This window comes from Podarcis bocagei (genome assembly GCF_964188305.1).
Source record: "Podarcis bocagei genome assembly, chromosome: 4".
NCBI lineage: Eukaryota > Metazoa > Chordata > Lepidosauria > Squamata > Lacertidae > Podarcis > Podarcis bocagei.
The window spans coordinates 100,722,237-100,736,420 of NC_138128.1; the positions used below are offsets into that span (position 1 = coordinate 100,722,237).

At 40.8% G+C, this 14,184-nt stretch overlaps 1 protein-coding gene across 1 annotated transcript in view; it reads left to right on the top strand.

Annotated features, from left to right (window-relative positions):
* The window catches only part of ATXN10 (ataxin 10), a 75,503-nt gene that overhangs the window by 43,964 nt on the left and 17,355 nt on the right, over window positions 1-14,184 (top strand). The window contains exons 7-9 of the mRNA XM_081191040.1: window positions 583-730; window positions 2,538-2,646; window positions 3,998-4,161. Coding sequence (XP_081047166.1) covers window positions 583-730; window positions 2,538-2,646; window positions 3,998-4,161 — 421 coding nt within the window. The remainder of the gene's footprint in view (window positions 1-582; window positions 731-2,537; window positions 2,647-3,997; window positions 4,162-14,184) is intronic.

Sequence of the window (14,184 nt, forward strand, 5' to 3'; positions counted from 1 at the left end):
TACTAACAATGGTTCTAAATTGTATAATGAATCTACCAAAGAAACCTGATAGTTAATCTTTTGCCAGTGGCCAGCATAATACTTGTTTAATACTGACAAAAATTGTCAGCTCATTCTACTGGAGCAGCATACTCCAGCCTGGTACCCTGTTTTGGAACACAACTTTCATCTGCCCCAGCCAGCATCTCCAATGGTCAAGGATTATGGGAGTTGTAGTCTTAAACAAGAAAGAAAAACAAAAAATGGGTCATTTCTTGAATTTGATAAAAGAAATATATCACACATCTGGTATAGACTGAAGGATAAACTGAGCGAATATTACCTCTTACTTCAGTTTAATTGTTGTAAACCACTCTGATTTTTTTTTTAAAAAAATGAGTAGTAGTATATAAACATTTTTATAACTAGGTAAGTAAAAATCATACTTAAGGTGTGGATTGGAATTTCTTTAGTCAGAGACTCCATGAGGCATCAGGAGATCTGTGGTGGCCTAGCAACTGTGGTCTAATTTAAATATATTGATTGTGCCCTCCATTTGGTAAACTTCAATGTAAATAAGCAAGGCTTGCATTTTTATTCTAGGGCTTCGTTTTTAGAATTGATACAATCCGAAATTGGTGAAAACAATGCAGTTATCAGTGCAGAAACAGCCAAATTTCTTGTAAATTGTTTCAAGGAGAAATGTCAAGCCGTGCTCATATTGGCTTTTGCAGCAAATGATGATGACGAGGTAAGTATATTTTTATCTGATGTTGTAAACCTGGTGAAACGTGATCTGATCTAGAGCTTTGTGGCTCTCATTTGCATTTACCAGTTCAGCTCACTACAGTTACTCCATGCATGTCCTGTAAGACATTGATAGGAAAGCAGACATTTAAAAAACAAATGTTAATAATCATCTGCATCCATGGATTTTTCTGCTGTCTTGAAACAAATAGGGATGTTCTGTGGGTGGGCAAACAGCGTAAGAGCCAATTTATGAGATCATGGTGATTGAGTCTGTAGTATCAAGTGCATGAAATATCAGAGATGTCTGGATATGCATGTCCCAGTAATAACTTGTAATATTGCCACACAGTTGATATATTAGCTGATACAGTTCGTCCTAATACTTGTGGCTAGATCACATTGAAAATTAATTGTACTCTCTTAGGCTACAAATGGGGGATTCCTTTGTTTGAATTCTTCCCTGTGGGAAGGAAAATAGTCTTCTGATTTGAACAAAATGTCAAGGAGAAGGCTGGAAACCATATCTCTTTCTGAAATCTAGTTCTTTATAGATATTTGGAAAGGAGGAAAATATACAATCATACCATCTTCTCAAATGGATATAATCCAGGAACAGATTGATCTGCTGTTTCTGTTAACTGGTTTGTTCATGAAGTTTAGAAAATCCTGGATTTATGATGACCTTTATCCAAACATTAACACTTCTCTATCTTATAGACTGGATTTTCAGTTGCAAGGGCAATTCCTGTCTTATTCAGGAAAGCCATAATATAGCACACGGCTCTGCCACTGTAGCCCATAATTATCGCTTTCTAGTCTTAAATTTTATATAATCTGTTTTCTGCATATGATGATTTGCAATTACCACAGTTGGTACAGATCAATCCAGCTGCAGTTAGACAATTCCAAGCAACAGCTCTCAGGTTGAATAAATAATATGCAAATGACAATAATTTCCCTTTCTATCTAATCACAAATACTACACATTATTTCAAATGAATATTTATTGAACTTTAATGTAAATATAATTACTTTGCCACAAACGATTTAATTCTGTTGCAGAACAATCTTATATTGAAAATAATGTAGCTAGAGACTTTCTATATTTCTTTATTTCAAGTTTGTGTTTAGTTTTTAGAGTATCACCCTTGCAGCAGTATTTCTGTTCTTGATTATGTATTTGTGATTCTGAGGTTGATTGGATATTTGTAGTACAATATGCTCATTTTTATGGAGGTTTGCATTTGACTATGTTACAAGGCTTTTGAATTAGAAAAAAATCAGTACAGTGGTACCTCGGGTTAAGAACTTAATTCGTTCTTGAGGTCTGTTCTTAACCTGAAACTGTTCTTAACCTGAAGCACCACTTTAGCTAATGGGGCCTCCCGCTGCCGCCGTGTCGCCACCGCATGATTTCTGTTCTCATCCTGAAGTAAAGTTCTTAACCTGAGGTACTATTTCTGGGTTAGCAGAGTCTGTAACCTGAAGCATATGTAACCTGAAGCGTATATAACCCGAGGTACCACTGTACCAAAGAAGGTTGTAAAAAATTCTGCACAAGGGTAATAAAATTTCAGTGCCAAAAAACCCTGAATTCTGCAGTCTGTACAAAACATGCAGTTTTGTTTGTTTTGAATAATCGTGCATTTATGCTACATTGGGACAAGGAACTGTGTTTGCAAGTAAAGCTTACCCCATGACCATTTGCAATATCCTCTAATACCATCTAATACCATCTGGCAATTTCAGTAGGCATTTGCTGCCATAGGTGAAAACTGAGATTTCAAACTGTTGCCTGTTTTTCATAGGAAGCACTAGTCACGATTCGGCTTGTTGATGTTCTTTGTGAAATGACATCAAACTCTGGACACCTGGAATGTCTGCAGGCTTGCCCTGATTTGCTTGAGGTGACTGTCAGTAAGTAAGAAGCACACACATTTTTAAAAATGTAATAATCTAAGGAGTAGTGCTTTGTATTCTACTTGAAAGTAGGATTTATAAGGAACACTTGACAGTTGTGACCAATAACTTAAAAATAGGAAGCAGAAAATTGATAGCATGTCTTCCAATATCTATATTTGGATGGAAAAGGTATTCAAAGGTTTGCTAAAGGATTACCTAACCATCAGGTAAAACGTATAAGCTTTGGTGCGATATATGTTTATTCCAAGATATTGTGTATCTTGTATTAAAAAATCACATATATGAACCAATGTTCACACACTACTTTCTGCATGCCTCTGTTCTTCACATTGTACAGAATGTGTGAAACAGAATTGAAACTTGAATGCTCCTGTGAAGTAATTTGGTAGTAAATGTTATAATACCTTGGTGTTGTGGCAGCAACTGGAGCTGGAGAGGAGCACAGCCAGAACTTTTCAGCAGTGTTCACTAGAGTTGATTCACATTAAATTGCAGTTTGTTTTTAACTCTGATTCTATGTGACATGTGAACTAGGCTTATGAATTAAAGGACTCTGTTTGATTTCTTATCTATTGTACCAGAACAGAGGACTAAACAATAATTTCTAAAGTTGCACACTGAGCAATATTTGCTACTTTTGGTGCAAAAGAGTTTACCAGTTAGCTTAGAGATCAATAAGTACTTTTATGAATTTTCACCCAAATAGCCCAGCTGACTAATTAAACACAGGATAGCATAGAACATTGAAACCATATGTTAATGTTGAGGGTTCCCAAACATTCTTAGCCAGCAAATTTTAAAGTATTTATGCAGCATATTTAAATATGCTGCAAAATACATTCAACTTGATGCTTGAAATGTTGGCTAACTTCAGGAAACTGCAGTAATATGACTCATTATACTAGCCTTAATTGAACCAGTGCATTTAGAACATGAGTTAGAATGTCACATACAGGAACCTGATCTTGAACAGGAATATTTTGTCTAATGTATTTTCTGTTTTTACTTTTTGGAATGATTCCCAGGATACTCTCAGAGACCTCAAATACACACACATCACCCCTCTGACCTCCCCATGCCACCTTTCCCCTTCCTGGGTCGTGCCCAGATTCTCCTTCAGCTCTCTGTCCTTGCAAAAAGGACCATCTGGTTCCCCTCCTGGGGAGACTTCTGGGACAACCTATTCCAGATTTTAGTAGTGTTTCTTTCAATAGCAGTACGATGTAGATTGATTTCCTTTTGTAATTATATGTTAATAACTATGCAGTAAAACAAAACTTAAGTATCATGGGCATTATAAAGATAATGTTTTTAAAAATAAGACAGAATTATTTTCTCTGTTTAGAAACTTTGCAGCTTACACATCTTGCTGGGAAGCAGAGCACAAACATCTTCACAGTGACTCATTCTGGGCAAGAACAAAGCTGTCATCCAGCTGTGGGGTTTAAGTCACATCTAATTCGTTTGATTGGAAATTTATGTTACAAGAATAAGGCTAACCAAGACAAGGTAAGAAAAGCTAAAGAGTGTAAGCAATTCATTGTGCAGTTCATAGTACAAAAAGACATTTATATCTTAGAAATTTTGCAAAAAAAGGTCTCAAGTAAGTAATAAATATGGTATGCTGCAAGGGTGCTTTAAGTCAGTTGTAATATTTAAAATCACTTCCATTAATTCCTGGTGTTTCATGTAGGACTGCATGTATATGCTAAAAATACCAAATTTCTACTTATTATAGGGAGGGTAATAGCTCTGACTGTGCCCCCCTGCTGACTTTTGAAATTTCATGAGGCAGTGTCTGCAAACTTTCAAGCATAGCTTCAGAGCTGTAGGAGCTAATACTTTTGAAAACAAACATTGAAACTAATTTCAAGAAACTAATTCTGCACTAAATATAAGCCACCATTTATTTTTTATTCTCCAAGGCAAATTGGGATGGAGATGATTCATCACATATCTTTTAAAATAGATTGGATCTGTCAGCAAACTCAGCCTCCATTGGGAACAGGGGTAGCATTTAGTGACTCAAATTCCCCATAGTTCAAAGGTGGGTTTATAAGTTGATGCCTGAGAAATCTTCAGAGTGTCCTATCTCAGTTCATTAAGCAAAGAGGTGCACAGACCTTTTGCCCACACACACAGTCCCTTTCATCTTCCCTTTGTGACTTGCAGCAATTAAACAAGGAAGGATCTTATTAACATATTTCCTTGTTTCATCTGAATTGGGATACTGATTAGCAGATTTGGAACAAGCCAAGGTGTTACACCACCATTTTTAGAAAGTGTTTAATTGTCCCAAACTGGTAGCCAAAGTTTCCTGCTTTAGATAAAATGGGAAACTATAAACTGTATATTTATTTCTTGCTTTAATTGCCTCTTACATGAATAATGGAGTGAAGGGGCTGTTTGTGCAAGAAAAATGATTGTGCATATCCTGGCTTAATAGGCTGAAATATTATCTGACCTGCGACAGTGTAATTTTCAATTTCACTATATAGAAAAATTATTGCCATTGTGTAGGTGTTACAGCATTTAATACATTTGTAAACCAATGAAAATAACTCACTGAGCTGAAATAAGTGCTTTTTACAGTGGTTTTTCACTTCTTGTTGACAACTTGTATGAGGTTGTTTTTGGTGAGGTTTGCTTCTTCATAGCTTCCCTTGGGGAAGAATAGTCATGTTTGAAATACTTGGAATTTTGTTTGGCAATAAAAAACAGTTTTTTTTTCTTACTGTGAATTTCAGTCCCCATTCCTGATAGGGATGACTCCCCCTACTGGAGACAGGGAATCTTCAGCAAGGCACTGTCCTCTCTAGAGGGGAGGTGTCATCCCATCTCTCCAGGCGGAGTAGCAGAGCAGAATAACACCTCAGCCCTCAAGCAGCTGCCCATACGCCAGCCCCACTGCTGGAGCACAGGACATTCAGACACAAAACATGTGGTTAGACAGCAATGCAAAAGTTAATGTTCCAGAACTCCTCCCCATATCAATCTACAAATCAACCACAGCAGCCAGTAAAGTAAAAAAAATATGCAATGCATAGAACCAGAGGAAGATAGAGGAGCGTGGAATGTCACCCCCCCCCCCATTACGATATATGTAGGTCTGCCTCTGAAGACAGTTAATTCAATGGCCAGGTTGCTCCCCGGAGCAAGCCAATGGCACTGGGTACCAATTAGTTTCCGGACCCAATTCAAAGTGCTGGTTTTGACCTATAAAGCCTTAAACGGCTCAGGACCACAATACCTTAAGGGGCATGAGGTTCATACCTCTGTATAAATCTACTTGGACCCTAAGATCATCCTCTGAGGCTCTTCTTCGTGTGCCTCCTCTACAGGAATTTTTTTGAACTAAGGAAGGCCTCAGAATCAGAGGGGGTTTCCCCCTTACTCATGCTCACCTGCTCTGGCAAAGAACCTGGAGAATCACCAAAGGCAGCTTGCCTGGAATCTCCAAATGCATAGATCTCCTCTGTGCCAACATCGCAAGGAGAAAGGCTGCCCTGCAGAGGCGCAGTCATCCTGTGCACAGATGCAGAGAAAAGGTGGGGAAAGCAATGCGACTGAGCACACTGCAGCAGCTCCTCAAACTCCCAGTTAGCACTGGGACCCAAAGGTGCAGTGATAATGCAGCCAGTCAAAACTGCTAGACCAACAGGTGCAGCGATTACGTCTCTAGGAGCTGCTGGGGCCATCCCAGAAACGCTAAGCTGCTGGAAAAAAATGGCGTTCCTGCTTTTTTTTAGAAAGAGGCAGGAAACGGAAGCTCCTGGCCCTGTGTCGCCTCTGTGGACTCCTCCTGTGCCTGTTGGCAATCCAGTCAGAATCCAGCTGCTCCCTACAGTCCCCCCAGAGAGCAGGGTGGGGGAGGAAAACGAAGAGAATGAAGTAGAAATGAATAAGCTGGGGGAGGCAGCCAACAGGAAAACAGTGAAAAAACTCACTCAGAAAGATGATATAGCAAACAGGACGAAGGAGAGGACTAGACAAAGGGGAAATCCACACAAAACAAGCACACAGGCAAGTGTTTCTCTCCACACACAGAGAGAGACACAAAGACCCAGCCATCCCTTGAGCAGGCAGGGTCACTGGGAGAGAAGGGGTTGACTCCTCCCCTCTGGAGAGGACCTTGCAAACTGAAGACCCTGCCTGTCTCCAGTAGGGGGAATCCTCCTCTATCAGGAATAAAAGCATCCCCCTCCATCTGGTGAACATTCTCTGCACCTGGCAGCTTCTGCCTTACATATAGGCTTACTTTATTCTAAGGTCTTACAAGAAATGGCATGCAGTCAGTGGCTAAGTGGCTGTGCCAGTATATCCCCCTGCCTTGATCCAACATGGGAGTTGCCCATGTGATGTGCACAAGCCACATTTTCTGTGTTTTTACCCATTGCTGCTGCTATGTGGGAGCAAATCACAAGGAAGCAGTTTTGTGGCAGCATATATAGTAATGGTAATGTGTAAATTGGTCCAAAGCTGTGTGTGTTTTAAAAAGTCTGAATATAGAATGGATGTAAGAAAAAAACTTGGATTTTTAGCCAGCTAATACTTGCTTAAAAGATTCATTTGTAATTGTGAGACTAGAGAATTGGTGAGTTTTAATAAGGACAGATCTTTCGACAACTTTTAATATGTTTGAAGGGGAATCTTGCTGAATTAACAGTGATACTTTGTAGGTGAAGAGGGGATTGCTGTACAATGTCTCCATTCTTATTCAGGAAGATGCAGGAGGTTGTGATGGACACATGGTCAATTGTAAAACAAGCTGTCCAGCTAGATTTCAGTTCTCTTGCCTCATTTAATTTCTGGATGTATAAGTACTGAGGAAACTAAAGGCTGAACAAATCTTGGTTTAAATTGAAACTTTTAGAGAGTGGAGTCTCAAAGACGTGAAGAAAATGGGCATAATTATACTTATAATGTTGTTATAGGATCTTTTAATTTGCTAGTGGGGTTTGTATTTGCCTGGAGTAATTGTTCTCAAAATCAACCCATGAAAGGGGGTGGGGGGGGGAGAGGTGAAACTATGAAATCCTCTTGGACTACCTCATACAGTACTAACAATTATTAAGTGAAAGGTTGAACTGTCAAACACACCCTGTAAACAATTTCTGTAATCACCATCATCATCTTCATTATCATCATCACAGTAAAAACCACTTCAGCCCTCATTCTGTAAGGGTGACTTATGTGTGTAAGCATACAGATACAATGCTTATCACTGGTCCCTTTGCATAGGTTCACCTGGGTCCCTCTGAACAGGTCAGGTGTGCCTTTTTGGAGATACCCATTCCCATCCATGTCTGCTAGTAGCACACAACTGTAGCAGGATCAGGAATGACTTTCTTTTTTGTTTGTATTGCCTAATTAAGGAATCAGTGAAACCTATCACTGAAGGAACTGCTTCCCCACATGGGGTTTGCTAGCTAATGCTTTGCATGCACAGAATGACATGTTGTGGAGCAACAGGGTCTTCCTCAATGTTCAGAAATGGGTCGAATGATCTTCACCTTGATTTAGATGTCTCATGGCTGGGTGGTGGTGGAGGGCCGTGATAGGGGCAGCATTGTACATGTAAGAAGTATTTCAGGCAAGGGGTTTTTTTCAACTGGAACTCACTAGAACCTAGTTCCTGCACCTATCAGGTGGGTGCCATTGCCATTCTAAGAGAATGAGGGAGGCATTCATGTTGAGTTCCTCTTTTTCTAGAAAAATAGTACAGATTTCAGACATATTTCCAGCAAAGATGTGTGCAAGAGGTCACTTGGGCCATAGGGAAGAGGAGGATTGCAGTCCCAGATAAACTGTTTGGTGGTTTTTCTTTTGGTCCATTTTTGATTGGCATCCACAAACTGGGTTTAATCAGTAGAGGATGCTGCTGCTGAAGATAGTCTGCAACCACTGTATCCCTCTTGGCACCAGGGCTAGGTAGATCTGGATGTACATCTCTTGTCTCAGATGTTGTGGAGGATGCAGCACACTGCAGTCATGGCAGGGTCTTCCTCTCCTGTTTCAGAACAGGTGACAAGATTTCCATTCCCCCTACCCACCCCCGATCCCTGCTACCACTATCCATAAAGAGCCTTCTGCACCTTTTAAGGGGGAAATGCTGTGCCTCTGATCTCAGAATGATCTCAAGCGTAATGGTTTCCAATGGAATGAGCCCACACATTCTACTGTTAATCATCAAATGATTAGAAAGAAGTGTTTGTATGAATCCATAGGGCCCACATCATAGCGCAGTATTTTTCTTTTTCTAGACCAACAGTTTGGTGGATGTGGCAGAAAGGAAACACAATTAAAAAGTGAAATGGTTTTTAAGAAGTGAAATATTTTTAAAGGTTTCCATTAAATCGGTTTCTAGATTAGTTAGGGCAAGTAATTGGTAGAAATGTACTGTATTTCTTTCTCTGATTTTGAAAAACCAGTGCTGTTTCACACACTGCAGGGTTTTATTGTTTTGGTTTTTGCCAGGTTTCTAGAGAAAGCAAACACACCATGAAACCTGGGTAGCTTTAACTTTGACATTAAAAAGTGGCATATAATCTAGTGATAGTTTGCTTCATGTGTTGCCCTGTTCAGAAACTCTTGAGGCGCCAGTCATCTCTATACTGTAATGCTTAAGTACTACAACATTGCACCTTGGTTATTGTATATTCTTTGTTGTAAATATATAGATTTCATAGATGCATAAATCACAAAAGTAAGTTACAGGTTTATACAAACATATTAAACATATTAAAGCCTGACCAACCTTAAGTAAGATCCATTCATCTTGGAGGACCAAGAAGCTATTTCCCTTCATATAGTTCAGGTCTCTCTTTTTTTTGGTCCTCCTTTATGAAAACGATGGAAATGTAAAAGCAATGCAAAAATTACTAAAGTTGCAGTCCATCAGTTTTTTTTATGAAAGGTTACCATCCAGCTGTCCAATAAGAGATATTTTCAGCAATGACACTGCAGTTAGTGTGTGTGTGTGTGTGTGTGTGTGTGTGTGTGTGTGTGTGTGTGGATCACTTGTGGAAACTGCAATAAAGTCCAATCATAATTGCAATAGGATGTAGGGTGTGTCATTCTGGGAAGTTGCCACTACTTGGGTGGTTGTGGTGCTGAGATCTCTGCTTCAGTCTGCAAGTGAATCTTGGGAATTGCAACCTCAGCATGAGATCAGCAGAGAGAGAGAGAGAGAAATCTTCTATTACATACACTCCTTACAAAGACCACTTCAACTTTTCTTATCTCAACGCCATTTTAAACAAATTAAGTAAGGTGTCTGTACTGTTGATTGCATAAGTTGACCTGATTCTTATCTAAGGTACTTAAGTACTGTATGTGCTAAACACTAAAATTAAAACTAAAGGGCAGTTGACCCATCAAAGTTAGACATTCTTTTCTCAAATATTTTATATAGAATTATATTGTTCTGCTTTATAAGTAATGATTTTTCTACATTGAAAATCTTTTTGACTCCGTAGAAGAATTATCATGTATAACAGAGTTCTTAGAAACTATGCTACTCAAGTTTAGGTTCAGCATAATTTTGCTTTCATGGCTATATTTAAAGAACACTTTAAAGACCCTTCCCCTCTGCAGGAAGGTGGGACCAATTCGGATGGTCCGCCCCCGCAACTTAATGGATTCAAATGTTTTCCAGAGAGTGGTAGGGGATGCTTTATCCCATGTTGATGGCCTTTCAGCTGATTCTCTGGTGGTCCGCTGGAATACAGAGTTAACCAGGGCTATTGACTGTTTGGCTTCAAAGCGCCCTCTCCAATTGCATGGGGCCCGGCAGCCCCGTGGTTTTCCATGGATCTGAGGGCAATGAAACAATCGCTGAGATGGCTAGAGCGCCGGTGGCGGATAACTCATTCTGAAGCTGACCGGACATGGGTTAGAGCTCAATGTCGAGCCTACCAAGTGGCGGTAGCGACGGCGAAGAAGACTTTCTTCACCGCCTCTATTGCATCTGCAGAAAACAGCAGCAGGAGATTCTTTCAGGCGGTTCGCAATTTAGTGGAACCACCTACTACTACATCCTGCAGTGATTTTGAATTTTTTTTTGCAGATAAAGTTGCTCAGATTCGGGAAGAGATAGACTCCACCGTGGGAGCAGGGCTGGGGCAGGATAGTGCTAGAGTCCTGTCTAGTCATGTTATGTGGGATCAGTTCCAATCTGTTACCTCCGAGGATGTGGACAGGCTGCTTGGATGAGCCTTCCCAGACCCACTGAAAGAGGCGGTTATCAAACCGCTTCTTAAAAAAACCATCTTTAGATGTGGCCAATATGGCCAACTATCGCCCAGTCTCAAAACTTCCATTCTTGGGCAAGGTGATTGAGTGGGTGGTTGCTGAACAACTCCAGGCATGCCTGGAAGAAGCGGACCATTTGGATCCCTTCCAGTCGGGATTCAGGCTTCATCATGGGACTGAAACTGCCTTGGTCGCACTGGTTGATGATCTCCGGCAGGCTAGGGACAAAGGTGAGAGCTGTTTCCTAGTTCTGCTGGATCTCTCAGTGGCCTTTGACACCATCGACCAAAACATCCTTCTGGACTGTCTAGAGGGGTTGGGAGCTGGGAACACTGTTATACCGTAGTTCCGCTCCATCCTCCTGGGCCGTGTTCAGAAAGTGGTGGTGGGGGATGAGTGTTCAGACCCCTGGGTTCTCACTTGTGGGGTGCCTCAGGGTTCTGTCCTCTCCCCCATGCTTTTCAACATCTACATGCATCTGCTGGGAGAGATCATCAGGGGGTTTGGTTCATCAGTATGCGGATGATACCCAGCTCTACCTCTCTTTCAAATCAGAACCAGTGAAGGCGGTGAAGGTCCTGTGTCAGTGTCTGGAGGCAGTTGGAGGATGGATGGTGGCTAACAGATTGAGGTTGAATTCTGACAAGACAGAAGTACTGTTTTTGGTGGACAGGAGGTGGGCGGGTATGGAGGACTCCCTGGTCCTGAATGGGGTAACTGTGCCCCTGAAGGACCAGGTGCACAGCCTGGGAGTCATTCTGGACTGACAGCTGTCCATGGAGGCGCAGGTCAGTTCTGTGTCCAGGACAGCTGTTTATCAGCTCCATCTGGTACGCAGGCTGAGACTCTACCTGCCTGTGGACTGTCTCGCCAGAGTGGTGCATGCTCTAGTTATCTCTCACTTGGACTACTGCAATGCACTCTATGTGGGGCTACCTTTGAAGGTGACCCGGAAACTACAACTAATCCAGAATGCGGCAACTAGACTGTTCACTAGGAGCGGCTGCCGAGACCATATAACACCGGTCTTGAAAGACCTACATTGGCTCCCAGTACGTTTCTGAGCACAATTCAAAGTGTTGGTGCTGACCTTGAAAGCCCTAAACGGCCTCATCCCAGTATACCTGAAGGAGTGTCTCCAACTCCATTGTTCTGCCCGGACACTGAGGTCCCGTGCTGAGGGCCTTCTGGCGGTTCACTCGCTGCGAGAAGCCAAGTTACAGGGAACCAGGCAGAGGGCCTTCTTGGTAGTGGCACCCGCCCTGTGGAGCGCCTTCCCACCAGATGTCAAAGAGAAAAACAACTATCAGACTTTCAGAAGACATCTGAAGGCAGCCCTGTTTAGGGAAACTTTTAATGTTTAATAGACTATTGTATTTTAATATTCTGTTGGAAGCCGCCCAGAGTGGCTGGGGCGGGGTATAAAAATAAATTATTATTATTATTATTATTATTATTATTATTATTCATGGAATGGTAGGTTCTTACAGTCTCATTACAAAACATTTGAAGCTGTGTGAAGAGCACGTTCTTTTTTCAAAAAAGAAAATTAAATATGAAATGATGTAAACAAGATAATACAAAACTGTAAGGTGCATATAGTTCAAGAGCACATCTTTTTTGCTTTGTTTGTGAATGCAGCCTGAGAAGTCACTTCTCCAGTCTCTTATTGCCAACATTACAGATGATAATGCTCACTCCCCCCCAAAAAAAATTGAAATGTATTTTTAATGCATGAATGTATGTATCTCATTGTATTATTTTTCATAGTATAAGAAATAACAGTTATTCCACACAGTGAAATATTATTCAGGTAGGTCTTGCTGTAACCAACAGCTGCTTTCCCCAGCTAACAGGACAGTATCTTATCCCTGCTGAACCTCAGTCCTTTAGTGGCTTAGATAACTGGAAGGCCAACACGTGCTTTGTGTCAGGGTTTGCTACCCTGTAAGCTGTGCTGCACCCCTGATTTCCAGTGTTCATGTTCAGTTACTGTGCTGCAGTAATAATGCTCATCACATTCATCTCAGATGGGGTTGGTAGTGTTTATGCAGTCAGTAAGCTGAAGCTAGTTTTCTAAATCCACACGAGTAAATTACGTTTTCAAAAATGCTTTTTCAAAGAATGAATGAGAGCAATGTGAGAGCAAGATTAGATGTGATGTTAATTAGGTAAATGCAGTTAACACGCACATTTTCATATGCAATAGTAGCAAGCAAAAGGAAGACTAAGCAACCATATAAGCATCCTTGAGCTCCTTGATGAAAGGACAAGCAAGGTGAAAAGAAGAAGAGAGAAATTATGAATTATGCTGAAGTACATGAATAAAAATCAATAAAAATACATAGCTAACTGAGGTCCCCCCCCCCAACAAAAATCCTGGCTATGCCAATGCTGAAGTAGTAGAGGGAAAGATGGGCAGTAGATTGAGATTAAGGAATGGGGGAAGTTAGTAATAAGAAAAAGAAGGGTGTCCTCAATATTCTCAATGAGTGTGAACTCATTTTCTAGCTTTGTTTTGGGTGTATTGAGCTCTGTTAAACTTAATGACATGCAAATATTTTACATAAGTACAGTCAGCTTAAATTTCAGTGGGATATCTGTTGTAAGACATTAATACAATTGTGTCAGTAGACAGCCACTTTTATTGAATGACACTTTAAATATATATAGACTTTGCAGGGAAAAGGTCAAAATTCTCGTTACATTTGCAGGAGGAAAAAAGTTTTCCCCTCATATGTATATATTTAAATGTTTCATGGTGTCAGTAGAGCAATGCAATTTTTAAGTATGGTAGAGGCAATGATCATAGTTTTGCTTTCAATGGGTGGGCATGGGGCTTCCTGGTGTGGCTGGGAAAGAATCTCTGCTACTTACGCCATCCATCTCGTATGGGAAGTATATGTCACATCAGAGCCTTTGCCATTCCAGCATATGTATGTCCTGGGAAAAAGAGCCACAAGTATTTCAGCAGTTTTGCAGGATGTGGTAGCTTCCAATAATAGACTTGTTTGCCACAAGCCACAGTGCCATATATTATAAGCCAGCATGCCTGTACCCTAAGCTCTGAGATCTTTAAACAGCAGGGAATAAATGCCCCATCTTTCTTTGGGTTAGACATGAATTTGCACCTTGCCTTTGTGTAGGGACAATATCCCACATACTGTATAAAGCTAACAACAGCAGGTTGCCCATCTCTAAAGTCTAACAGGCTAACTGGAAGCTGCTGTGGCTCATTGGACTCCCAGGCTGGTTCACTTGGCATGAAAAACTGGAACT